At 41.3% G+C, this 27,905-nt stretch overlaps 1 protein-coding gene, 1 non-coding gene and 1 pseudogene across 2 annotated transcripts in view; 2 read left to right on the forward strand and 1 right to left on the reverse strand.

Moving 5' to 3' along the window:
- LOC115360422 (hydrocephalus-inducing protein-like) overlaps nucleotides 1-12,458 on the forward strand; it is an 85,962-nt gene extending 73,504 nt beyond the window's left edge. Inside the window, 9 exon segments of the mRNA XM_030053339.1 lie at nucleotides 101-242; nucleotides 1,493-1,655; nucleotides 1,785-1,821; nucleotides 2,139-2,233; nucleotides 2,700-2,885; nucleotides 4,246-4,440; nucleotides 8,611-8,760; nucleotides 11,613-11,752; nucleotides 12,243-12,458. Coding sequence (XP_029909199.1) covers nucleotides 101-242; nucleotides 1,493-1,655; nucleotides 1,785-1,821; nucleotides 2,139-2,233; nucleotides 2,700-2,885; nucleotides 4,246-4,440; nucleotides 8,611-8,760; nucleotides 11,613-11,752; nucleotides 12,243-12,402 — 1,268 coding nt within the window. The 3' untranslated portion in view covers nucleotides 12,403-12,458.
- LOC115361345 (U6 spliceosomal RNA) lies at nucleotides 289-394 on the forward strand. Its single transcript, XR_003928417.1, has one exon. It is a non-coding gene; the product is annotated as a U6 spliceosomal RNA (small nuclear RNA).
- Nucleotides 12,459-25,890: 13,432 nt separating the features above from the next.
- LOC115360923 (39S ribosomal protein L3, mitochondrial pseudogene) lies at nucleotides 25,891-26,712 on the reverse strand (annotated as a pseudogene).
- Nucleotides 26,713-27,905: the final 1,193 nt, after the last annotated feature.

Here is a 27,905-nt window from a genome sequence, read left to right on the forward strand (position 1 = left end):
CTTGTGTACAGTAGTGATTTGCATGCATTTGGGGATAGAACTTTACAACTGATGTGCTTATAGATTTGTGTCCTTTTATATAATTTTGTTGGTCATCCAGAGGCCCTGCAGAGGGAAGCAGCTGACAGGGAGGAGCAGTGGCTGCTGGGCCTGGGCGAGGATGAATACGATGCTCTACCAGAGGAAAAGAAGGAGTGGATTGCTCAACGACAACTGGAGAAGTTCCGACAGCGCAAGTGCAGGTACTCACTGGAGTGTGGGAAAAAACAATATTGTAGATTAGGTGCTGTGTTACTCTGGTAGCACATATACTAAAATTGGAACGATACAGAGTAGATTAGCATGGTCCCTGCACAAGGATGACACGCAAATTCGTGAAGCGTTCCTCATTTTTTCCAGAATTTCCCTGGTTGTGATCAATAAAGTATATCTATCTATCTATGTATCTATCTGTCCACAATAATTTATTCAAGACCCCACTGAAAAATGTGTTATTGTTGTGGTTATGTCCCCTAAAATGTCTGATCTTGACGATACTGACCTGTGTCTGTGAAAATTTGGTCACTAGAGGTGTTTTCACAATCCTCCTGGAGGTTTCTGTGCACTTCTCTAAAATCTGAGATTCAGACATACCCCGGGCCAAATAGATTTGGTACACAAATCTGGCAGCCAGTCCCATCATCAGACAGGGTGGCACATTGTTTTCAAAAGCTCAGCAAGAGCAAGACCAACTTGAAATAGCTGCTTGACATGAACAATATTAGTGTAACCAAGAGATTCACTAAAAAAAAAAAAAATACATGGATAGATTATCAAGTACTATACAAGTTATGAGTTATAATATACTATTTGCATATTCATAAATATGCAAAACCTTAATTATAGAGTTACATCTAAGCCATTTTAAAACAAGGAGGGGTGTTTTTTCATGGAAAGAAAACTTCTAAATATGTTACATTGATGTACAGAGATTAGTTTTTAGGGGTTCAATCAATGTCCCCTTAGGGAGGATTAAATTTGGCAGTTAGGAGAAATCACTTTTTTGTCTTTGTACTATAATTATGGGCACAACTGTGATGATGCACATACAACACACAACTTAACCCCTTACTGCCTGAATTTATTTACAATTATAATACAAAAATAAATTGTTTGTATTTTTGCCTTCAAGCAGATGCTTCCAATACAATTCTTGGTATGTGTAAAATATGCATCAACAGCATCAGTGGGATACATACACCACCTTGGCTGCATTAAGACTGGAAGTGGTTTGAGGCGAATTCGCGACAATAGTCTACAAGGGGTTAAACATCCAAGGAGAAGACAGCACTCTCAATTGGGTCTTTACATTTTTTTAGCCTTGCTCGGGTGCATTTATTTTTGGAACCAATTTTCAAACTGTTAGTTAAAATATTTTAATCCATGTAAAGCAGTGTTTTACCCCTGCATGTCTGTGTGTGTCCACATGTTTGTCTGTGTGCCTTTCTATAAGGGAACTGGAGCAAATTATGAGAGAGCAGGAGATGAAGAGGCAACAGGAGGAACATGAGATGCTGGGACAAGAAGAGGAGTTGAAGGAACAGACTGAGAAAGTGGTCAAAACAGATAGTAATGAAGAGGTCTCAGGGAAGAAGAGTCTTCAGGGAAGGAAGCAGGTCTGACATGTATACCATGCATCCCATTCAACTTCTCTTCCTGTATCAACCAGTATACACGCAGACAAATGCACACAGTTGTCGACGCATAAGTGATTTTGGAATCCATCTGTTTCCTTTCCTTTTCAGTCTACAGTCACAATGGATGGTCAGGGGATGTCTTTCTGTAAGTCTAAAGAGTCACTAGTAGAGCCCAGAGGGCGTTTTAATTGCACTGAAGGTGTCAGCAGCTGCTATGAATCCCAGTATTCTTTTATGCTTGACAGAGAAAAGCTTTTAACCTTTTAACACAGCATCTCAGCATCAGCAATTGCAATAATGCTACTGTAGCTTAAATTGAACTGATAATTGAATTGATACATTGATACATAATGTAGGTGTTTTTTTAGCTTCTAGTATACATTCCCTTTGATAGGCATACTGGACATGCAAAGCTGCTGACATGAAACTATCTTTTATTATGGCTCCTCTTTACTAATATAGCACATCAAAACAAAAAGGTCCAGAAAAAGACAAAAGAGACCAAGGGACCACAGGCAGAGTCTCTTGAACCTACAAGCAACCTGGAGGGAAGACAGGTGGGTTTACTGATATGATTTAAGTAGACAATTTTATTGCAGGAAATCCCAAGAGATTTTAATCTCAAGGGATTTCCTGGTTAAATAAAGGTTAAATAAAAAATAAAATAAAAATTGATCTGGTTACAGTTTTGGTGTTTATTTGCAAGCATGGATGCAGTTTGGTCCAACTTCACTTTTCAATGCACACAGCTACTGCAGTGTAAAAATAATTCTTTTGTTTCCCTAAGGTGCTGCATTGACAGATGAGAGACCTTAGTTCTAATTTTAGTGACGGTTACTTGCCAACTGGATGACCAGCTGTTGAGAATAAGTCATAATGAAGTAAAGACAGTTTTAATATTTTCATCTGCTGGATGGCTGGAACCCTGACCACCACTGTTTAAATCTATATGGGAAAATGCATTATGTTAATATTTATCACTTATTTATGATCTTATTCTTGGTCCTCTTCCCATCTGCTCAGCTCAGCTCAGCCTCACTGCAATCCAGTGAGGATGACCTGCTGGCTTGGTTCCAGGCCTATGAACAAAACCAGGTCCAGGTGGACCACATCCTGCAGTACTGGGACCGGGCCCAGGGCCTATTGCTTGTTCCACTCTTGGATGATGAAGCCCCTCCATCACCAGAAGACATCTCCCCAGAGAAACAGGTAATTTTGGCTGACTCCAGCAATACTACTCACTTCAGCTAGAGAGTTGGTGCTCAGGTAAATTTTCGTGGTTAGTAGCAAGTGAAAAGATCTTTAGATACTTTAATGTAATAAGTAATGTAATAATATACTTAAATCACTTTATTTAAGTTTTATTTATTGTTGATAAAGTGTCACTCTTCCATGACACTTACCCTACCCACTACCCACACACACTAACACACACACATACATACCCACACACACACCCACACACCCATCCACACACACACACACACACACACACACACACACACACACACACACACACACACACACACACACACACACACACACACAACATAACCACAAAACAGGATGTCCACCATTTTAAGAAATAAAGCAACTTTTACACAATTAGTGACAATACATACAGTTTAGCATACAGTTTAAACATATTATGGTAACCTGTGAAGGGTAACAGACTCATGTTCTTAGATGACAAGGTCATAATAGTTTTAAAGACCCAGACCTTCATACTTGAGATAATAAATGATGAACCTTGTGTAGTAGTGACACCCCTACTGTCTCACAAGGAATTCTGATTATTGGTTTGTTCTGCTTGATGGTTAGACTTACCTTCAGGCCTGCCTTCTCCTGAAACACAAGACGTTTGCAATCACTCTTATGTTTTATAATATGAAATCTGTACCTCTTTGAAGATGCTTTGTTCTTGAATACAAAGACCACCACTTCTTTTCATGAAAAGTGTCATCTTTAATTTAACTTATTTAAATCACTTTTTCAAGCCAACTGTTTCAACCACACTACTACTTATGTTAATCCCATTCAGTTTGGAGCAAAAACCATGCAGTTGTTTTCATGCAGTACAAATGTGCTGTTGGGTTGAAGTTGGAGTTGCATTAGGTGGACATGTCTGCAAAGGGGAGACCTGTGGGTGCCCACAGAACCCATTTTCATCAAGCAGCACAAACAAATAAATAATCATAATTCCTAGAGAGACAGTGTGTGTGTGTGTGTGTATGTGTGTGTGTGTGTGTGTGTGTGTGTGTGTGGTCAAGTTTTTGAAAGTTATGTGACACTTTATAGCCAATGAATTGAACTTAAGTGAAATTATTATTACATTATTGGCAAAAAGTTATTACATTAGTTCAGTAACTTTATTACATTATTGGTAAGTTATTACATTATCGACTTCTATTACATTAAGAACAGAAAAATATTATGTTATTGGCAGGTATTACACTATTGGCTGCTGTCATTGATTTCCATCTAAAGCAATTGCACACATCTTTGTGTTATGACTACAGCTACAGTTTTGAATTCAGTGGTCTTATCCATCAACACTCTGCATACACAGGCTCAGTGTCAACGGTCGTCAACAGTTGGCAAGAGGACCAAGAAAAAATGTAAGAAAAAGAGGCTTGAGAAAGAGAAGCAGAAGGCAGATTTGGCTGATGACACCATCCCTCACATTGTACTGAGCAAAACAGGGGGAGACTATGCCAGTGCCCCAGAGCTGCTGAAAGGTAGTGCCCTGCCTTCACAGGAAGAGGTATGCTAACACTCCTTTTTGGTAGTTGGCATGATTTATATCATTCATTTGAATGTAAACTGGCTATTTGTTTTTTAGCACATAACTCTCCTCTCATACTTCTATAATTCTTCCAGTGCTGTCTCCTTTCATTTACCATAACTTATAAACATTGCACGAAAAGTAAAGAAATTTGTCATTGGTAGATTATTTCTTTGTCATAACAATGCTTCTTGGCAATAAATGTTGTACTGTTGGAAAGCCTGTTTATTTCCCATTTAAATGGTGCCACATTTGTAAGAAACATGCATTTGTGGGATGAGCAGCAGAGTGGGTTGTGCGGGTTGCGCCCATGAAAATTTTGCCAAATCTTCTCTGCCAATGCCTAACAGCTTATTTTGTTGTTGCTATTGACTCTTGTTTTGAGCCTCTGGTACCCCCAGGTAGTGGGGTACTAATTGTGGGGCGGCATCTCCCTCACTGGAAAAACGATGCATGTCATCATTGGAGGCAATGAGCCCATCTCACAAGATTCGGGTGATATGTCACACGGGGTAAATCAACTTCCGGTGCACCACAACTGCTCAGCTGTCTGCCGTGGTCTGCTGTCATCATCTGCCGTCACCTGTCAAGGAGCGCTTTTTCACCTCATCGCTATCAAATTTACCCCAAATTGCGTTCGAGGATGCCTACCGCATAGTCTGCTGTTATTCCTCAACTCCACAGTCCAGGTTGCAAAAAGGTTATAAGTTCTTTGTTGAGGAGTACATCCACGAATATCAAGGTAAGTTGCCTCACAGGTAGCTAGCTAGCTAATGCAATAATGTCAGCCTAACTTTTACCTCAGCCTTGTCATGTCATATCATATCACGAATGCCTTGTAACGAATGCTTATGGTAGTGTTGTCAGAATGTTAAGATTTTAAAACAAAGTAAATGAATGTATTTTTAATAGCAACTGCTTAAAACAATGTTGTAGGCCAGGCCTGGCCAACCCACGGCTCGCAAGCCGCATGCAGTTCTTTGCCCGGTTTCATGCGGCTCTTACGTTCATGTCAAATTTTGTGTTCGGATTTTTTTTTTATGTGTATGCGCATTCGCTTAGCTTGAGTTCAATAGGCTACGGTATTTTCATCTCACGCACATGCGTGTTTGATGCAAATTTTCGGGAGGGAAAACCTCATTGTTGAGTATTGTGTCAAGTTCACTCTCAAAATGGCAGGGAAGAAATGCACAGCAAAACAAAAATATGAAGATGAACACAGGACGTTTTTAACAGAGTGGGAGAGTTTTTTTTTTTTTTTTTTTTTTTTTTTTGAACACAATGGCAAGCCATTCTGCCTTATATGTCAGGCGTCATTAGCGCATTTCAAGGCTTCTCAATCTTCGGCGCCACTTCAGTTCACTCCATGCCAGTATCGACCAGGAATTTCCAAAGGGGACTGAACTTCGCAAGCACAAGTTGGTCACTTTGAAAAGTCAGGCAGAAAAGCAGACACAGTCTTCCCAAAAATTTACAAAGAACTCAGAGACCATAACGCTTGCATCGTATCAACTGGCTTGGCCTGCACCAGTCAGCCGCAGACATGGCATTGACCTAGAACCCAGGTTTGGTCTCCTTACCTATTCTGCCCTCTGTTTACCCTGTAGGGCCCCTGCCAGAGCCATATATCCTTGCATTTGGAGCCAAGCTGAGCCATCTCCACCCTTGCCCTTTGATGTCCCACATTCTGGAGGAAATCTCAAACTTGGAGTTGGCCCCTTCTCAATTTGGACTTGTTGCCAAGTGGTAGCCCCTTCTCCTACCATTGTCCACCTTTGACCCCAGATACCTCAACCATTGACTTTCCTACACTACCCCTTCCTGGATTTTCAATTCATTCTAATTTGGCCTTTGTTCCTAAATTTGATCAGCATCTACACTTAGAATCTCTCAAAGTATCAGACATCAGCACTCAACAAATTGAAGAGGGCACTAGAGAGCAATCAAAATGTGCAGCTTGAGCACATGTTCGCAGGCCAAGAGTCACAGCGAGCAGATTCCGTGAAGTGTGCCATGTCCTAGGGGAGTCATCAGGGAAGGGCTTGGCCAATAGAATTATTAGGGGAGCAAAACAGACACCTGCAATGAAAGGAGGGCTGGATCTAGAGACAAGCATACTTAGCAAATATGAAAAAAACTGCCAATGTCAGGGTTCTGTCATGTGGCTTTGTTATTCATCCACAGACCCTCCATTTAGGAGCCAGTCCTAATGGGAGAGTAGTTGATGAGAATGAGACCTATCCAATCAGCCTAGTGGAAGTGAAAAGCTCTTCAGCAGAAAATGTTACCAATGTGGCATTCTTGAAAATTAGAAATGGGCAGGCCAAACTAAAAGAAAGTCACAAGTACTATTGGCAGGTTCAGGGCCAGCTGGCAGTGACGGGTATCCATTGGTGTGACTTTGTGATGGAGACTCAAACTGACCTGACCATACAGAGAATTTGGCGGGATGAGGAATTCATTGCATACATGAAAGATAAATTAGATCTGTATTACTACAATGTGTACATGGATGTGTATCTCTCTATGTGTACTCATTAATGAATTCCACCTATCATGATCACTTACAGCATTGAACATTTGATAAACATGACAGATCCCCCGTCATGTTTGCCTGCTGCACTTGCAGCACTGCACTACAATGGCACTGTTTCACCTCTTTCACTACATCTGCAAAGGTTTTCTCTTGTAGTCGGATTATTTTCACTGGTGGTTTCCGAGGACAAATCACACACACACACACACCGTGCGGAAGTCCATTCTTTCCAGCCAGTGCTGTTGGTGGCGCGTGATTCAATGAAGTTATTTTCCGAAGTTACGCGAGAACATCACAAATAAGGCGAGTGCAACATAGGTCAAAATACAAGCCCCGCTTAACTTTTGACCAATGCCAACAAGGTCACACTTGGTCGCATAGTACCTTTATTTTATTTTTTTTATTTTATTTTTACACAGAGGGCAATAAAATAACCTGACTCGGGGGTTAAATGGGACACTCAGTCAGGAACTGGAACCCAGAATTTTTTTTTGTCTGGCCTAATCCACTTTCCTCTCAAGTCCTCATCTTTTGGAAACTCGTGAAAATGTAAGTAAGGCTGATTTTGTTTTGAGTTGGTACACTGAGGTACACAGCAAAAACTCTTATTCTTGGACTGTGCCATTGTAAACTTCATGGAATGATGCGGCCGGAAGTTGTATTACATGGTTAAGGCAGCGCCACGAAGGACTCTAGGAAGTTGTGAGATAGGCCTATCTCAATGCAGAGAGATATCGAGATGAGATTCTGCAACCAGTGGCAATCCCATATCTCCACAGTCTGGGACCGAACTCTATCCTCCAAGATGACAATCGCCCACACAGAGCGGGGTTTATCAGAGACTACCTCCAGAATTTGGGAGTGGAGAGGATGGAATGGCCTGCCAGCAGTCGTGACCTCAACCCCATTGAACACTTGTGGGATCAGCCTGGGGCGTGCTGTTTGTGCCAGAGGGACCAACACAACCACGCTGGCTGACTTGCGACAAATGCTGGTTGAAGAATGGGATACAATCCCACAGTAGTGTGTGACCAGGCTGGTGACCAGCATGAGGAGGTGGTTCTTCAAACTTCAGTCATCCAATCCACCAAACACCAAACAAGAGTCAATGGCAGAATAAGCTGTTTGGCACTGGCAGAAAAGATTTCACAAATTTTTCATGGGAGCAACCCACATCCTCAGCTCTGCTGCTCATCCCACAAATTCATGTTCCTTACACATGTGGCACCATTTAAAAGGGAAATAAACAGGCTTTCTAACGGTATAAGATTTATTGCCAAGAAGCATTGTTACAACAAAGAAATAATCTACCAAACACAAATTTCTTTACTTTTTGTACGATGTTTTTTAAGAGTTAGGCCTGTCACTCTCACCAACCATGAGATCCTGTTTGTTGCAGTTGCCACGGAAACCCATTTGACCCAATTCATTTTCTCTTGCAGGATTAACTTCTACAAGTTAACCATCTCTTTGTCCTCCTTCACCTCTTACAACTCCTCCCATCCCTCTGAATAGTCTGAGACCTACAAAACGTCTCTACTTAACATGTACTTCTTGGTTTCTCATCAAATTATCATGTCCTGTTTTATCCTCCTCTTCTTTGGTCTATTCAGGTGTTGGATGGTTTGGGGTTGGGTCCTGGTGGCCCACCCATCCCCCCTCCCGTCATCTTCTCTGTCGTTCCTTTTCCAAAGACAAGGGTGGTGCCAAATAGTCAGCTGACCTGTGACTGTTTCACTGTCCTAGTTCCTTCAGGCTCAGAGGTTGGTGGGATGGAAGATGCAAAGGGCAATACAAAGACATCACACACACCCACATTCACTAATCATAAAACAGACGCACGAGTGGTTGACGTTCCAGCCTGAAAAAAAGTTGTTGTTTTTTTTTGTTTCTTTTTAACTTCAAATATTTTGCATGACAATTATTGATTTGTGTTTTGTCTCTTAGATTTCCTGGAAAGTAGATAGAGCCCGCACACCTTCTCATCTTGAGACTTCTTTATTTAACAAATAAACAAACAACTTTTTGATCTTAGTGATCTTCAGGTGTAAATAAAGAAGTCTGAAGATGAGAAGCTGTGTGGCCTCTATCTACTTTTCAAGATGTTCTATATTTGACCCAGCACCCGCCATCAATGTGCGTATTGTTATATCCTCACTCTCTTAGATTTCCTAAAATATATGTGGTCTTTTAAATTGTGTATCAGAATCTGAATTTATTCACTGATTTGTCGTATTAGTGCTTAAAATTGTCATATGGTGTGACATGAGGCTATGCACCACAAAAAGGCAATGTATACTTTTCTCAATTAACTCAATTTATCATAATTCTTTATTATTACTATCAGGAGCCCAGCATTTCCTTGTGCAAATCCATTACATTATGTGTTACTTTTCCTCATCAACACGTCTATCCTCAGTTTTTCAATATATTTTATATTAATTCTGACGAACCCTGTTCTAAATCTTAAAGCTTTTGGGTCTTGCTGATATTATTTTCCATGTGTTACACTGACATTTTTAGGATTCATCACTAACAAAGCCTTTTTATTGTCACACCAAATGATATTGTGTCACACCATAGGATAAGCTGCACCACACCACAATTTGTCAGTTCAAAAATGCATATTTCTCAGTTCAAGACAAATCACACAAAAATGTGGAACATTTTAATTGATTTAATTTATTACAAATGTAAATGAGTAAATGTGTTAAAAGGCAACTCAGTCTTTCTCTCCACAGTCAATTTGCTTGAGATGATAGAAAATACAATCTGATTTGTTTGGCCAGACAAAGGAATTTTTCTTTCCAAGTTGTTTCATACAGTTCACCTGCAGCTCCTCCTCACCATAGAGCCCTATGATCTGTCCCACATCCCTCGTTGTATTTTTCCTGTTCATCCAAACTTGTCTTGAGGTTGAGGTCTCGTGATGTGACGTCTTCTGACTGGACTTGGGGCTCTCTGGTGGGAGAGCTACAGTGGCTTGACTTAGGGCATGGAATGACAAAAAAGGATAAAGCATACATTAAATTTAGCTAATAGTTATAAAATATATGAATAAATTATCAGCTAAAATGAGTAGTTATTCTGTCTGTAGGAAATACAGTTCATATCATATGGTGTGACAAACTGATCATATGGAGTAACAAGCAAAACACTATGATGTAGTGTCACACCATTTGAGGTTTCATGCACTTATCACAACATGGGGCCTTGGGGTTATATGCAAGCATGATAACAACATACCCACAGCAGCATGGTAACTTTTTAATGTAATAATGACAAAAAGGTCATTTAGCTTGGGCATTGTTATATAAAAAGTGTCACTCTAAAACACACTGGCAAAGGGTACTGAAGAGGGAGTGCCAAAAAGATTTGATTTACTGAAAAAATCACAAGTGACATCTAATCCTGTGACCCCTCTATAGGTTTCTCTAGAAGTTTTCTGTACATCCACGTTGAACAAGGATCCCTCCTTCCTAATGGTCTCAAACAATTGCCCATTTAAATATCACAAAAATGTCACACCAGTGTCACAACATATGATTTCAGTTTCTGAGACAAAATCTTTTTGATCAGAGCAGATTCAAAATATTATGCCCAGACTAACAAATAGACCCATGTGTTATCATTCTATACTTTATTGTGGTGAGTTGTGTTTATTTTTCTTAGTTTTATTCATGCTCAAACTTTGTGAAACATGCTTGGGACAGTCACACAGAAAATTGTGAAAAAGTGAGTGATGAATTGCATGAATGTTCAGTATGTTCACATAAAACAGCATGTTCTGAACAATATAAAAAAGTTTTTTGAGAAATTGGATTTTTATCCATTTTAATTTGAGGCTATGGACCACAAAAAGGCAATGTAACGTCAGCCACCCATACACACATATTTATCCTCTTCTGTGAAGTAAAGCAAAACAGCTTTAGAAGCAACATTCTACTTTCAGAAACAAAGAGTTGATGGGAAGTATGATCTTAATTTTAAAAAACAATTAACAATACAACTGGTGTGAGGCAGAGGTTACCAATTATCTCAGGCATGGTCTTATAGGTTCATTGTAAGTATACCTATTGAGAAAAGGTTTCTTCCCCAACTTTTCACCTGAACCTGCTACTTCACCCAGCACTAACACATTGTAACAAAGATAAATTTGTCAATTTGTAAATGTACCTGTGCACTCGTGCATGAGTTATTAAGCCTTGTTTTTGGAGTGGCCTGGGCACTGCGAGGGTAATGATAGAGGGGGGTACCCTTGCTGAAGCCTGTAGTGGTGCAGTAATTATAGAATCTTGTTTACCAGTTATCTATTTTAGGAATGCTTGCAATACCTCTTATACCTATAGCCAGCCATGTGCTTCTTTGTGTTGATGGTTCAGTCCAATTAATTAATTCAATTTTACTTGTACCGATGAGCTACATTAGCATCCATTTAACATGGTGGTACAAGTTATAATGCCATACCAAGTTATCATAGTTAATTTGACAATGACATATTGATGTTTAAATAAGCTTCACACGGGGCTTTCAATTTTTTTTGAATAAAAATCATGTTTTGTGTGTGTGTGTGTGTGTGTGTGTGTGTGTGTGTGTGTGCTTGTGCACACTAAAGAAGGGGGTGGTAACAACCTCTGCTATTGGTCGCCGCAAGAAGGAGGGTGCAGTGATACAGGACAAAGAAGAAAAGGGTCGAGAGAGTCACAGAAGCAAGAGACAAACTTCAGCTGAGAGAGAAGAGAGGGGCTCAGAGGGGTAAGGGATAACCCACATTGGCCATGTGGCATATACTTACAGGCAAATGCATTTTCTTGCATTAGTCTTTGTTATGTGGTGCTGCGTTATGTTGCTTTGTGTGCTGTGCTCTGTTGCATTATTCCTGTTATTTTGGTATAACATATGAAGGAGTGGAAGAGGTAATAAAACATTCTTCCCAAGAAAATGCACTGTTACTTTGTTGACATTTTTACCTAAGTAAAAGTTTTAAAAATCTGCTGAAGTGAAAATAAAATAGCTCATTTAAAAGGTAATCAAAGTTACTGAGTTACTTTGTAGAAATGAGAGTACATTAAGTTAAGTAAAAGTACTAGACTGGCTCTTAAAAAATGCTCAAATGTACCAGTATGTACAAAAAATACCAAGGCAAATTAGTTATTTTCACCCTTCACTGTGTGTGTGTGTGTGTGTGTGTGTGTGTGTGTGTGTGTGTGTGTGTGTGTGTGTGTGTGTGTGTTTGTATGTGCAGGCTTACAAAATACCGCTGGGTGGTACCAGCCAATGGCAAGGTGGTTCTGAGGATCAGGTTCCACCCAGGCTCCCCTGGGATGTTTAGCCAGACGCTCAACTTTGAAGTGCTGGGCACCCAGAAGCGCTATCAGCTCCTCTGTAGAGGAATCTGCACCTAACCGTCCATCTGCAAAGACTACGTCAGTCAACATCTGTACAGCCATGACCAAGAACAGCTAGCCAATGAATTTATTAAAGTTAATCAATAAACATATGGATAACCAAAAATAAGCATGGCATGTGTAATCAGTAGGATCAGTAGTGTAAATGAGTGCATGGGTGGAAAAATGTGGTAGTGCAGTGTTGTATGGTGTGGCAACAAAAACCAACAGCATTTCATTTTCATTTCATTTCATATACTTTATTGTCCCTGTAGGGAAATTTGTCATGGACTCTCTGATGGTCCTGCAGTTAATGAGTAAGAGAAGGAGAAGGACAGCAGCATTGTATGGTCGCACCAGACGACACACATCACACATAAAAAACGATAAAACAAATCCAACGCAATTTTCAATGCAATGCACAATCCCGGAAAAAAAAAAAAACAACTGTCTCAGGCAGGAGGGAGAGAGAGACTGAGCTCCAGAGGGTTTTTAAAGCTACCTCAACACACAAGGCCTAGGTGTGCCAGGTCTGTTGATGAAGGAAGGTTCTACTCTGCAGCTTGTTTTATATGAGTTTCCTCAAAAATGAGCTCAGAACAGGTTAAATACAGCAAGGGGCATGTTATAAAACAATTTGCATCGTAAAATGAGTGGTGGCTAACCTTTATTGACAAAAAGCAAGCTTTTTGAAATTAGCTGCCTCTGTGAAATGTGCCAACTATGCTGACCACCATGTTGGAAATGTTGTCATGGATACACAGACTCACAGAGTGTCACATGACTGCACTAGGATGTTGAGTAGATGTCACTTAAGGACTTCATGAGTTAAAAATCAAACATAAACATGTATAAGGGGCTTTCCAGGACATTTGAAGGCTGTATGACACCTGTGTCACCGTGGGTCCTTATGGGTTAATGGAGCCACAGTGTCAATAGCTGTTTGGCAGGTTTCAAAAAACCATGAGCTAAGGGCCTTGTGTCGTAACACATAGACTCAGAGATGACACAGTTCTGGCTGAAAACAGAGGAGAACTGAGCGGCAGTGGAGGGGTTAATAATCATGTATAGGCGAGCAGCAGCAGCATGACATTCAACTGTGTTACAGCCCAGAGCAACGTCAAAGAGTACAGGCATATGGTCAGAGAAAAATGGATCACAAATCTCCAGGTTAATAACAGGCACACCATGTGATAGAACAAGATCAAGAGTGTGGCCCTGTTCATGTGTGGGACCAGACACAGACTGCACAAGATTTAATGAGTCAATAACATTTAAAAAGTCCTTTCCCAAGGGGTTTTCAGGACAGCACACATGAACATTAAAATCCCCAACAATGAGGACACGATCATATTTGGGCATGATCTCAGCCAGGAAAACAGAACAGTCATTTATAAAATCTTTGTTGTACCTGAGAGGCTGATAGACCACAACACACAACACAGTGTGAGAGCAGCCCAGCTCAAATAAGCACAGCTCAAAGCTGGAGAGCGAGGATGGCAGGAAGACTTGCTTACATTTGAAGCCACTCTTACACACAGACGCTATTCCTCCTCCGCAAGTTCAAATAGCAGCAATCAGTTGGTAAGAGTTCCGTGAAAGTGCCTGTCTCACCAACATTCAGCCAAGTCTCAGTCACAAAAAGGAAATCCAGTTCCTGGGACGTGAAGAAATCCTGTAGAATGAAAGTTGTACTCAGCGATCTAGCATTCACCAGGCCACAGCTGGCAGGAGCCGGCGGGTCCGAGACATCAACTGTCAACTGTCCGGGAAGCCGGGGGGTCAGAAGCCACAGATTTCGCAGATTCACCCCGTGATGGTGGGTCCAAGAGGAACAGGAGCCGCAGGGCTGGTGCACCTTATCCAGGCCGACGACTGGTACCAACCAGGAGTCGACAGGGTCCAGCGAGCGCCATGAAAAAATGAGACGAGGCACCACTCCATGTCCAATGTGAGAGTTAAAGGAGAAGCGCTTCAAACTGGTCTTCAGTCTCATCAGACAGCTGCTACGTTTACCCCGGCAGCGGTGGTGATTTTTCCAGGAAAATGGCACTGGAACGCAGCAGAGAAAAGCTGGAATCTCCAGTAGGAATGGAGTTGAATCTTTAGTGTTATATAGTATAGGCTTAATTACATATATTTTATATATATTTTTCAAAGATCCTCAATGCCACCCAATGCCCCCCTGCCAAAAGAATTGTTTCCAACGCCACCCGTCCTTCTTTAAATGTCCCCGTTGAGAAAAAGAGAACAGCTAGAGTCCTACGTATAAATGTAGCAAATGTACTGACAACAAATATCACTTAAACAAAAATAGTGTACATGAAACAGCTATTCCAAATCACTGAATAACAATGGTTTTGTTATAGAATAAAAGCCAGATGAAGTTGAGAAAGTCAGTCTGTCCAGTTGATATGAATTACTGCAATCAAAAGTGGAGACACAAAATAATGTGTGAACTACATTACAGAGTCTAGTTTCAGTTTTTTGTGTGAGCAAAATGTGAAAGTGTTTATCTGGGAAACATAAGGTTGTTAGTTGATATGTCCTATTGCCGTGGTGTGTGCGTCTGTTGATGTTCTGCTTTGCAGTGAGACACACAGAGCAAGAGAGAGTGAAAGGGAGAAAAGAGAGAGAAAGAGCTCCTTGTGCTGCTTTCATAATCTTACTTGGCACCAATGTCTCCAGTGTTCATCATGACAATCCTTTTTTTGGCCTGACAGCCATGGACCACAGCCCCAAAGGCCAGGTAGTCTGGGTCCAGCTGGACCTCCACACCCTGCCAGTGAAGATGAAAACCACAACTATTGACTGATTTGCTAACTCAAATTCAACCAACATGTAGTGTTGCTAAAACAAAATTACACATTTCTATGGGTCGGCATATTCCAAAGGAAAGGCAATTAATTAAGTAAGTTGAATAGCTTTTTTTCATGAACATGCTTCCATTGGTAGTCTTACTTAAAATACACTTTAACCCTTGAATGACCCTTCAAAAAAGTTACATCCATGAGTTGAAAACCTGAAAGAGGTGAAAGAGGTGTACCTTAGAAATAAAATCAAAATGAGAGTTCAACATGAGAAAAATATTATATTTGATTTACAACAATAAACACAGTAAATCTTGAACAATAACAAAATGATTTAGTGTAACTCCATATGAGTCACTTCAAAGATTTTGAGGATAATAAGTACAAATAGCAACAATAAAAATTGGATAAATGACAGGTGGACATTTTTGTCCACGAAGGGTCATGGATGTGATAAAAATGCATTACAGGGTCAAATAATGGATTTTCATGCTGAAATTTGAGATTTTCAAATTTAACCCCAAATTACCCCCTCTTGCCAAAAATCACCCCCCTGTGACCTTTTGGTGGTCACTTTCTAGAAAATGGACATTTTTGTCCACGAAGGGTCATGGATAGGTTAAAGTTGAGATTTTGAAATTTCACCCAGAATGACACCCTCTCACCAAAAATCAACTCTGGTGAGGATGGTGATTGTCTGTGAGGGAGTTTTGAATTTTGAAAATGGACAAAAATGTCCAGGGGTCATACGGGGGTTAACAGAGCATTTCGTGCTTCTCAGGGCAAAACTAGCTGTACATGGACTAATTCTCTATACCTTGTGAAATTAAAACACATTCACTCCAGCACCTACCTGGCAGCATCCTTGGATGGTCAGCAGGGGGAGCTGCAGGCCCACACACTTTGCCTCCAGCTCAGCCGTGAAGGGAGACATGCACTGATGGGGTGAGAACAGGATGTCAAAAACACACCAACCACTGCTGGCTTTCAGGGTTAACTCACTTGCTGGACTAAGTGACAGCTCCTGGAGGAGAGAAGGAAAGCATTAAAGGATATATGCATGTGCTTGAGCATATACTGATGTGTTCTCTGGCTGTGGTTACATGTGTGTTCCCTACCTGGAGGTCCAGATGTGAGTTGAGCAGCAGGGTGAAGGTGAGGTCTGAGAGGCTGTTGTTGACCAGAACCACCTGCTTCTTCACTTTCTGACAAACAGCACAGCACCCAGTTTCACCTTCCTCTGGCGGGGCTCCTCCACTTCCAGCTGGTGGAGGGATGATGAGATAAAATAGACAGGGGATAGATAGCTGTTTAGATTAGATAGATTAGAGGTTAACACATTATGCATAGGATAGTGGGTGAATCTACACAACATAGCTAGGTTTACTATTGAGAGACTCTTTTCAAGTGAAAACTTTTCAGGTTTCACTACTGTCAGTAAGAGTCACTGCACAACTTTTTGGCCCTCTAAAATTTCAGATTTTAAGAATGACTTCAGTGCTAGTTTGACATGCAGTTTTAAAGAATACGGCATATATTCAGGTTAAAAATATTCATACAGTTAATGCTGTAAAAATTAGTTGAGTGAACAGATATAGGTTTAGGGTTTGGAACTAAATTTATAAACCAGCTCTAATAGTTACCTATCAGTGCATCTTGAAATTTCTTGACATTTCCAAAGTGCCTTTTACTTACACTGACTTACAAAACTCTGGCTTTCATATAGAAAGCTGTGCATTTTCTGTGCTTTGAGGGGATTTCCAGTATCAGTATCAGTTTCCAGTATGAGATCCAAAAACCTTGCCCCTGTTGAAAACTAGTCCACAAGTACCTTCTCTTCCTCACCTTCATTTCGATGCCTTGTCCCAGTATGTCCACCACTTGCTTGGCACAACTGTTAAAGATGAAGGTGAGCCTTTCATGGTAATGGCACACATTGAGAGGATGGAAGGTGAACAGTATCTCCATCACACGACCAGGAAACAGGTGAAACCTACCTCCAAATGGGAGGTGTTCCTGAACGGACATTGCAGGAGGTGGAGTGGGGCACGGTTTGTTTAGGGTAAGGGTTAGTTCTGAATTCTCTTAAATTGACAATAGGTATACAAAAATACTTCTTGAATCCATTTCTTGGTAGAATAAAAACATATTGTAGTGTCAGCTAAGCTAGAGTGCAGATGATATCACACGGAACTAGACAATGTGAGGAATTCATTGATATCAAGTATGTCATGCTAGGTTGTCGGCAAGGCAGCTAAATATTGTTCCAAAGCTAGACTAATTTGGGGTGAGGGAAAAACTAGCATGGCTATTTTCAAAGGGCTCCCTTGTTGTCTCATCTCAAGATATCTGAATGAAAATGGGCTGTGTGTGCACCCATGGGTCTCCCCATTGCAGACACTTTATGCTAGTCCAGTGCAGTTTTGGACAAAAACCATGCAGTTGTTTGCATGCAGTATGTATTATTTTCACCTGTTCTAAAAAAGATCCTACATATTGGGGCCTCAACAGTCTTGAAGTTGCATAAAGTGGGTTTGACTGGGACATCCTGTTCTCACCCCATCAGTGCATGTCTCCCTTCACGGCTGAGCTGGAGGCAAAGTGTGTGGGCCTGCAGCTCCCCCTGCTGACCATCCAAGGATGCTGCCAGGTAGGTGCTGGAGTGAATGTGTTTTAATTTCACAAGGTATAGAGAATTCGTCCATGTACAGCTAGTTTTGCCCTGAGAAGCACGAAATGCTCTGTTAAAGTGTATTTTAAGTAAGACTTTAAGTACCAATGGAAGCATGTTCATGAAAAAAAGCTATTCAATTTACTTAATTAATTGCCTTTCCTTTGGAATATGCCAACCCATAGAAATGTGTAATTTTGTTTTAGCAACACTACATGTTGGTTGAATTTGAGTTAGCAAATCAGTCAATAGTTATGGTTTTCATCTTCACTGGCAGGGTGTGGAGGTCCAGCTGGACCCAGACTACCTGGCCTTTGGGGCTGTGGTCCATGGCTGTCAGGCTAAAAAAAGGATTGTCATGATGAACACTGGAGACATTGGTGCCAAGTAAGATTATGAAAGCAGCACAAGGAGCTCTTTCTCTCTCTTTTCTCCCTTTCACTCTCTCTTGCTCTGTGTGTCTCACTGCAAAGCAGAACATCAACAGACGCACACACCATGGCAATAGGACATATCAACTAACAACCTTATGTTTCCCAGATAAACACTTTCACATTTTGCTCACACAAAAAACTGAAACTAGACTCTGTAATGTAGTTCACACATTATTTTGTGTCTCCACTTTTGATTGCAGTAATTCATATCAATTTGACAGACTGACTTTCTCAACTTCATCTGGCTTTTATTCTATAACAAAACCATTGTTATTCAGTGATTTCAAATAGCTGTTTCATGTACACTATTTTTGTTTAAGTGATATTTGTTGTCAGTACATTTGCTACATTTATACGTAGGACTCTAGCTGTTCTCTTTTTCTCAACGGGGGCGTTGGAAACAATTCTTTTGGCAGGGGGGCGTTGAGGGGCCTTGGAGGGCATTGAGGATCTTTGAAAAATATATATAAAATATATGTAATTAAGCCTATACTATATAACAATAAAGATTCAACTCCATTCCTACTGGAGATTCCGGCTTTTCTCTACTGCACTCCTGTACCAGTCGTCGGCCTGGATAAGGTGCACCAGCCCTGCGGCTCCTGTTCCTCTTGGACCCGCCATCACGGGGTGAATCTGCGCAATCTGTGGCTTCTGACCCCCCGGCTTCCCAGACAGTTGACAGTTGATGTCTCGGACCCGCTGGCTCCTGCCAGCTGTGGCCTGGTGAATGCTAGATCGCTGAGCAAAACTTTCATCCTACAGGATTTCTTCACGTCCCAGGAACTGGATTTCCTTTTTGTGACTGAGACTTGGCTGAATGTTGGTGAGACAAGCGCTTTCACGGAACTCTTACCAACTGATTGCTGCTATTTGAACTTGCGGAGGAGGAATAGCGTCTGTATATAAGAGTGGCTTCAAATGTAAGCAAGTCTTCCTGCCATCCTCGCTCTCCAGCTTTGAGCTGTGCTTATTTGAGATATGATCGTGTCCTCATTGTTGGGGATTTTAATGTTCATGTGTGCCGTCCTGAAAACCCCTTGGGAAAGGACTTTTTAAATGTTATTGACTCATTAAATCTTGTGCAGTCTGTGTCTGGTCCCACACATGAACAGGGCCACACTCTTGATCTTGTTCTATCACATGGTGTGCCTGTTATTAACCTGGAGATTTGTGATCCATTTTTCTCTGACCATATGCCTGTACTCTTTGAGGTTGCTCTGGGCTGTAACACAGTTGAATGTCACGCTGCTGCTGCTCGCCTATACATGATTATTAACCCCTCCACTGCCGCTCAGTTCTCCTCTGTTTTCAGCCAGAACTGTGTCATCTCTGAGTCTATGTGTTACGACACAAGGCCCTTAGCTCATGGTTTTTTGAAACCTGCCAAACAGCTATTGACACTGTGGCTCCATTAAAGACCAGGCAGCCTAAAGTCAAGTCTGAGCCCTGGCTGAACGACACAACCCGCACTGCCAGGCGTGAGTGCCGTAGAGCTGGGCACAAATGGAAAAAGGACAAACGGGACTGCTGGCATCGTTATCAGTCTACTGTGAAAGAGGCTAAAAGACAGTACTTTGCAAATATTGTTGTGTCAAACTGTCACAAGCCCTGTGTGTTGTTTAGTACCATCAACTCTGTTCTAAATGCACCTCAGACTGTTTGTATTGAGGCCTTCCCTGCTGTCTGCGAAGACTTTCTTCACTTTTTTATTGAAAAGGTCACTTCCACTAGGGCCTTATTTCACCTCCTGCATCTAACCCCTCAGTCTCTGTCCCTTGCACTGCCATTTTTGACATGTTTGAGCCTGTAACTCTGTCTTTTGTACACGAGATTATAAGTTGAAGCCCTCAGGTTCCCCAACTGATGTCGTCCCCCCTTGACTTTTTGAAGAGTTTTTCTCCACTGTTGGGCCATCTGTACTTTCAATTATTAATAACAGTCTGTCCTCAGGTGTGGTCCCTGTAATACTTAAACATGCAGTTGTGCAGCCTCTGATTAAAAAAAAAAAAAAAAAAAAAAAGCCCAGTCTGGATCCTGCAGTTTTGGCTAATTTTAGGCATATTTCAAAACTGCCTTTTTTATCAAAAATTCCTTGAGAAACTAGTCTACTGCCAACTGATGGCCATTTTTAATGCGCAAAATATCCTGGAGGTTTTCCAATCCGTTTTTAAAACTCTTCACAGCACTGAAATGATTTTTTTTTAAGCTACTGACTCAGGTTGGTGTGTTATCCTTGTGCTTTTAGACTTGACTGCTGCATTCGACACAGTGGACCATGATATACTGATTTCTCATTTGGAGCAGTGGGTGGACATCACTGGCACAGCACTGGAATGGCTCAGGTCTTACTTGTCCCAGCGGACATTCTGTGTCAGCCTCGGTGACTCTGTGTCCTCCACTGCTCCTCTCTTGTGTGGGGTACCACAATGCTCAGTGGTTTGTTAAAGCGCTTTATAAATAAAGTTGGATTGGATTGGATATCTTTACCTCGGAGTTTCCAGCAGTTGACTGATTGATGATTTCTGTTGCGTACTTCATGCTGCATTTAGGAGAATGGGACATCAGAGCATCCTGTATTAAATTTCACCACCATGAGAATCTGTCAGGCCTGGACTGGCCACCTGGCGTACCGGGCAATGCCCGGTGGGCCGATGCACATTTTTGGCCGTGGCCAAAAAAACAGTGCACTGGAACGAAATTTCGTTGCATTTGACTCTCAGAACAGTTAAAAAAAAATACAATTCTCAACCATAAAAAGTGCTTTGTGTGCATACAATTAAAGCAGATCTGCAATAAATATATATAAATATATATTTATAATGACACAAAACTGGCAGCAGTTTTGTGTCATTTCATTTGTCTATCTGGTGTTTGGAGTTCATTTTTGAGAGTTCAGTAGTCTTATGGCCTGGGGGATGAAACTGTTGCAGAATCTGGCTGTTCTACTCCTCACACTGCGAAACCTCCTGCCAGAGTTAAGCAGTGAGAACAGTTCGTGGTGTGGATGTGTGGAGTCTCTGATGATGTTATTGGCTCTTGTCAGACAGCGTTTGTGTCCAATGTCCTGGATGGAGGGGAGAAAAGTCCCAATAATTTTCTCAACTGTTCTCACAACTCTCTGAAGGCACTTCCAGTCCGCAGCTGTACAGCTTCTGCACCAAACACAGATGCAGTTTATGATTATGGACTCAATAGTGCTCCTGTAAAAGGTGGAGAGGGTGGGAGGGGGGAGGTGTGATCTTCTCATCCTGCGGAGGAAGTGCAACCACTGCTGTGCTTTCTTTACCATAGATCCCGTGTTTTTTATCCAGGTTAAAGTGTCTGTAATGTGCACCCCCAAGAACTTTGTGGTCTCCACCACCTCCACTGCTGAGTTGTTAATATGCAGCGGAGTGTGACAGGGCATCTTCTTCCTGAAGTCGATGATGATCTCCTTTATTTTGTCGACATTCAGGAGAAGGTTGTTTCTGCTGCACCAGTCCACCAGCTCCTTCACTTCCTCTCTGTAGGCCAGGTCGTTGTCGTTCTGGATGAGGCCCACCACTGTCGCATCATCAGCATATTTAATGATATGATTGGTGGTGGACCTGGCGACACAGTCATGGGTCATAATAATCAACATTAATATTAAGGAAAGATGACCAAACTACATGATATTTAATGGCAGGCGGTAAGCAACCTGTGTGATGATGTACAAGGGGGTGCTGGCCCAAAAAAGGTTGAGAACCACTGGTCTAGGCAGGGCGTAGCATTTTGAGGACATGAGGCAAATGAAGGCAATTTGTACCACCTTGTGAAGCTTCTTGAAAATGATGACCCTGGTCTATCCTCTTGGCTCACCCGTTGCCATGATTATGTCAATCCACAGTGCCAGAATGAATACTTGACCTTATTTGGTAACACAACTGTCAGAGGCATTGCAGCAGAAATCAGATCCTCACCAGTGGTTCAGTTTTCACTTATAATGGACGGCACTCAGGATATACTTGGAAAAGAGCAAATTTCCACGTGTCTCAGATATGTGGACCATGACCTGTTGCCACAAGAAAGTATTTGTAGGGCTGTATGAGGTGACAGAGACAACTGTTGAACCGATAGCTAAAGTAGCTGTTGATGTTCTCTTGAGATTAAACCTTCCAATTTCTGGCTTAAGAGATCAGATGTACGATGGTGCTGCAAATACGGCAGGGAAGTGTTCAGGGGCACAGGCGGTGTTGAAGAAACAACAGCCACTGGCTCTGTATGTGCACTGTGGTGCACATTGTATGAATTACGCATATTACACATTGTGTTTGCAGTGCTTCTCCTCTGGTACGTGATGCGCTTCAGTGGGTGCATGAACTTGGAACTGTCAGCAACCAGGCAATAGCAGAGGCATGTACCAAAACAGTGAAACCTCTTTGTCCAACTCGGTGGACAGTGCGTTGACAAGCAGTTGATACTGTTCTTACTCAGTATGAGGCTGTCTTGTCTAGTTTGGAGGAAATGGCCTCAGTTTGTTCTGAGTGTGGTACAAGGACCAGTGGTCTCTTAGATCCCGCCCAGAAGGGAAAGACTGTTCTTGGACTGCTCGTAGCATCAGAGGTATTAGGAGACCTCAAGTACCTAAACAAATCCTTGCAAAAACAGTCACAAACAATTGAAGGCATACAGGCTGCTGTTGAGTATGTTAACTCAACTCTTCAAAAAAAGAGGAAAGAGGAAAAAATTCAAGAAATTTTTAAGAAGGCAGTGGCAATGACAGAGTCCCTGGGTATTGAGTGGATTGAAATCCCTCACCAAAGAAATCCCCCTAAACGATTCACTGGTAAAGCTAGTCAGCATAAGCCAAAAACAGCAGAAGAATACTACAGGATACAGTTCTTCAAGGTGCTGGACAGTATGGATGTTCAATTCAAAGAGCGGTTCAACCAACCAGATTTGCAGATCTTGAACAAAGTTGAGAAGGTGCTCCTTACCGGGCAAATGGATGATGTCATTGGACATTATCCAGAGATTAATAGTGATCATTTGAAGGTTCAGCTGCCAATGTTTCTTTCAAAGAATACCTTCACAACAAGTAGTGAAGCTGCAGATATCCTAAAAGGAATGCCAAGTGAGGTAAGAGGCTTATTTGATGAAGCTTTTGTTGGTCGTCCCTGTGGCCTCATTTGAAGCTGAACGAAGCCTTAGTGCACTCAAAAGACTGAAAACGTGGTTAAGATCTACCATGTTTCAACAGTGCCTTAATAATATCTTGTGCCATATCTTGTGCCATGTACACAAGATATGTGCAGACAGTTTGTATCTATCAGTGAGTGACGTACGAACCTGTTTGGACTGTTTCAGTAGACCACCAGGGACCAAAAAAAAAAAAAAAAAAAAAAAAAAAAAACCCAACCAAAAACAAGGAATACTACAGAATAGAAAAGGAAATGAAGTAATACTGAAACTGTTGGGCCTACTGAATACAAACATTTTGATGTTGGATACAAAATTGCTATTTCAAGTACATTTAGAGAAGGAGCCATCAGAAATTTTGTTGTTGTTGTGTATTACACTGCATTGTAAAAATGAAAAGAAAATGAACAAAATTGAAAATTGTTATCAGATACAGTAAAGAAGAAACAATACTACATCGCACATATTTTTTGTTCAACAGTGATTATGAAGGGCCCAGTTTGTCCTCTTAAGTTTCTCTAAAACTAATTCAATCTAGTGTGCTTTCTTCCTTTAATCTTTTTTTCTAAGTATATTTTTCATACATTCTGTCTCAGTTTATGAATCTATGATACCACCACATCTCCCTGTCTTTAGATGATGATGTTTAAACTATTCATACACACTCCCTTTCCACTGTAAATGAGAAAAACAGTTCAAGATAAATGTACAGTGTAGTAATGAGTATTTCTGTTTGCCCAGGGTTCGTGTGGTGATAGATGTCCTGAAACGCAAGAGGACAGATGCTACAGTGTCCCTAAAGGGTCTATGATACTTCGATGTTCCTGCTCTGGCCAATAGAGACTAACTATTCGCACATCACAGCTATATAGTCCTGCATGGTAAATGAGTATTAACCATATCCTGGTGTCTCAGAGTCAGCAGGCTTGATAAACACTGTATTCTGACGATGCTTCAGGCGCTCATCACTCATGTCATTCCGTTTCTTCCTACCATCTTTCCTGTCACTGTCAGATACTGGTGCTGTGCACTGTCTAAGATACCCTGAAAAATGTCATAAACAGACATTTGGAAAATGTACAAGGAAATCATTTAATATCAGTATATCAGCATGTTTTATTTTCTTAAGATAGTATTAGCCTTTTTCACACCTGCATTCCTTAGCCCTAGGCTAACTTAGGCCTGGGCTAATGGCAGCATAGGGCTTAGTTAGCTTTGTTTCCCACTTGTTCTTATTAACCCAGGGCTTGCAGTTAGCCCCGGGGTTAAGGGTTAAAACCCATGGTTAATGTTTTCAGAACACTTGTAACAGAGTCTTGGTTGGACAACAAACATTCTGTTGCCTTTCTTAAATATTTCATTGCTGTTGTTCTAACCTTGATTCTAGTCAGACCTTAACCCTGACTTTTTAGGGATCTCCCCAGAAAATTTTGGATAAACCTGCTTTGGATCAACGATTAGTTAAATCTAAATAATCAACTGGATAATTGTGAAAAGTTTTTATGTAAATTGGTGATTTTTCAGGAAACTCAGCATGATGGTATTGGCATTAATGTCACATGGGATTCCATACACAATTTGAACTTGTTGACATTTTGTATAGTTGCTATGGTGGCACTTTGAACAGAGATGAAACTGCATTGGGAAAAAAAACTACTAATTAGGTCTATGTGCCATCATCATAAATGCACTGTGGGACTCTACTTGTTGACATTTGCTTTGCTTACCATGCTGCCATTTGATTTGGAAAGAAACTGTAATGGCAAATCAGCTTGGCCTCCCATGACTTCAAAGTCAGGGTGATGGAGAGCTTCATTCAAAAAAATCAATTCAGTCATACAAATAACAGCTGGAAATGCTGTGTGTGTGTGTTTTTAATTTCCTGTTATATGTTAACTCACTGATTCTTGGGAATTTGGATAAATCATGTCCCACTAAGAAAAATGCTATTTCTGTTGGAAATTTACAACATTTTAATGAATAAAAAGAATCAAGGGCATAATCAGGGGGTCCTTTGCACATTTGTAAGGTTTTTTCATAGGTTTATTTTTAATTTGTATTAATTTAATGATTATATGTTGGCCCATGCCCTACAAAACCAGTTGTCCTTGAATAGGAGATAATCATTTCAACTTGATTAAAACAACAAAAAGTAATAATTTCATTGAATAATATATTTACCACATGAAAGAGTACATCATAATATGTATTAAAAACTACAAACTATGGGTTTTGAACAATATTTACTATTATTTTGTGGTTGCTCAAAATGTGTCCGACATATTCGTCACCACCGTCAGATATTTATTTAAAAAAAAAAAAAAAAAAAAAAAACTCTACAACTACAAGGTCAGTTACATTCCTGAGGAGCCCTTTTCAAACCTTCAGCTCTACTACATGCTTCAAGACCGCTCAGGCTTGAAGTACATTACAGTACACTATACTTGGTGTTCACTCTCCATATCTTCAGGCCATAAGCTGTGTTAAAGATGTTGCCCATCATGCCGGGCATCTTCTTTCCTTTGAAGACTTTGTCTGGGTCCCCTCCAGGTCCAGACGCCCTTGGTCTGGGATGTGTCTTGGTTTGGCCATGGCTGGCTGGGCGACCTCTGAATCCCCATCACTTCATAACACCCTGAAAACGTTTACCAATCGTTTTGGCCGTGACGCTGAAGTACTGGCCTGGACAGAAGTGTGCTGTGTACAGAGGAGTGCCTGGCTTGATGATGGTGTTGTCAGAAGCTTTAAACATCGTGAGCTTCTGTTTTGGAGGGACTCCCACCTTCCTAAACATCTCCATCTGTTGCTCAGTCCTATTGAACAGTGATACATTTTTCCCTCCGACCACTAGGGTGGCAGTGTGGCCATCATACTCTTCTTTGGACAGGCAGTCCTACACGTGTAACACGGTCACCACATGTCTCTCTCCTGTTTTGGTCCAGACAGGAGTCATCTCCAGCTTCACTGCTTTCAACCCAACTCTTCTCCTGCCCTCTGTCCACTCCTGTCTTGGCCAGGGCTCGTCTTTGAGTGGATTGAGCTAGTCAGCCATCTGTCTCCTGTATTCCTCTGCCATGCTCCTCCTCATAAACTCCTGGTTGTCCTCTGTGAGGTGCTCATCAAACCACAAGGTGGTCTTCACTGTCTGAATACAGCCTCGTGGTAGGAAAGGGCTTTCAGCTGCTCTGGCTCGGACAGAGATCACTGTGCTCCCCTGCTGAAGGAGAAACCAGCAACTCCACGCTGCCATGACAGCTCTCTATCCACACACTTTTTACTGTGTAAAAAATAAATATTACACACCCTTGGTAAACTATGGTTTCCCCATCATATGCCGACCCACGCAGTCATGTCCTGTAGTGGAAACACTTAATTCAACAGCAATACCGTGCAGTAACAATAAAGGAGTTAAACAAAGTGCACCCATACAATATTCCTCATATCAATAACCCTCTCTGTCATATCACTTCCCTTCATTCTGTACCTTTTAAGCTTTATTTATCAAGGGAAGATTTTCCAAGCATACACATATTTTCCACAATGCTGTGCTTCAGGGTTGAAACAGTTTCACACATTTGTGGCATGTGGGAGTAGCTGGGTGCTGAGAACCTTGCTCCAGGCTGCCTTAGAGGCAGGTTATTCTGCTGCTATAATGGATGTTTTAAGTGTAGCTGACCTAATCTGTGCCTGCTTCACTTCCCCCCAGGTGGACAACCCATGCTTCACAGTGAAAGGGCTGCACATTATGCCTTCCAAAAAGACCCATTGCATCCTGGTGAATTTTAGGACCCACCAGGCTCTTTGGGGTCCTCCTGGGTGTACTACCTGAAGGGCTCCTTTCCCTGAGTCACTCCTAAGGGAGAACAAGTAGATGCACACAGGAGACCATACATGTACAGATGCTGCCAACTCTTTAGACAAGATTTTAAATAACCTTTTACTTGAGATTTTAGAGATTGATAGTTTGGTATAATTTATTTTGTCTCAGGTTTGTTATGTGTAATCTATTGTCCAGTGCCTTAATTCCTATTCTGGAGCCAAAAATACAACCCAGAGTAGTCCTATGTGTACTTACAGTATTTGTTCTGAAAATGTTCTGAACAAAAAAAAAAAAAAAAAAAAAAAAAAAAAAAAGCTTTGAAAAAATCTTTCAGTGACTGAAAAATTCAGCAGAGAAAGTCTGACTAAGCCTGTCATTACTCATTCATGTCCACATGGGGGCAATCATGCCAAGTTGTACCACCAGATTTCCTATGCGCTCCTTCCGCTCTTAATTCTAGTGGTTAAGAGACAGAGCGGTATGCATAATTAACTGAATATTTTGCCCTTTTATTCATCCTGATAACCTGTGTCCTAAACTGTCAAATCTTTTCCCACCAGGGCACACAGCAGGGTAGACCAGCGGCTTATTTGAAAGGGCAGAAGTGGGGGAGCCCCTCATTA

The sequence above is a fragment of the Myripristis murdjan genome, chromosome 6 (assembly GCF_902150065.1).
Source record: "Myripristis murdjan chromosome 6, fMyrMur1.1, whole genome shotgun sequence".
Taxonomy (NCBI): domain Eukaryota; kingdom Metazoa; phylum Chordata; class Actinopteri; order Holocentriformes; family Holocentridae; genus Myripristis; species Myripristis murdjan.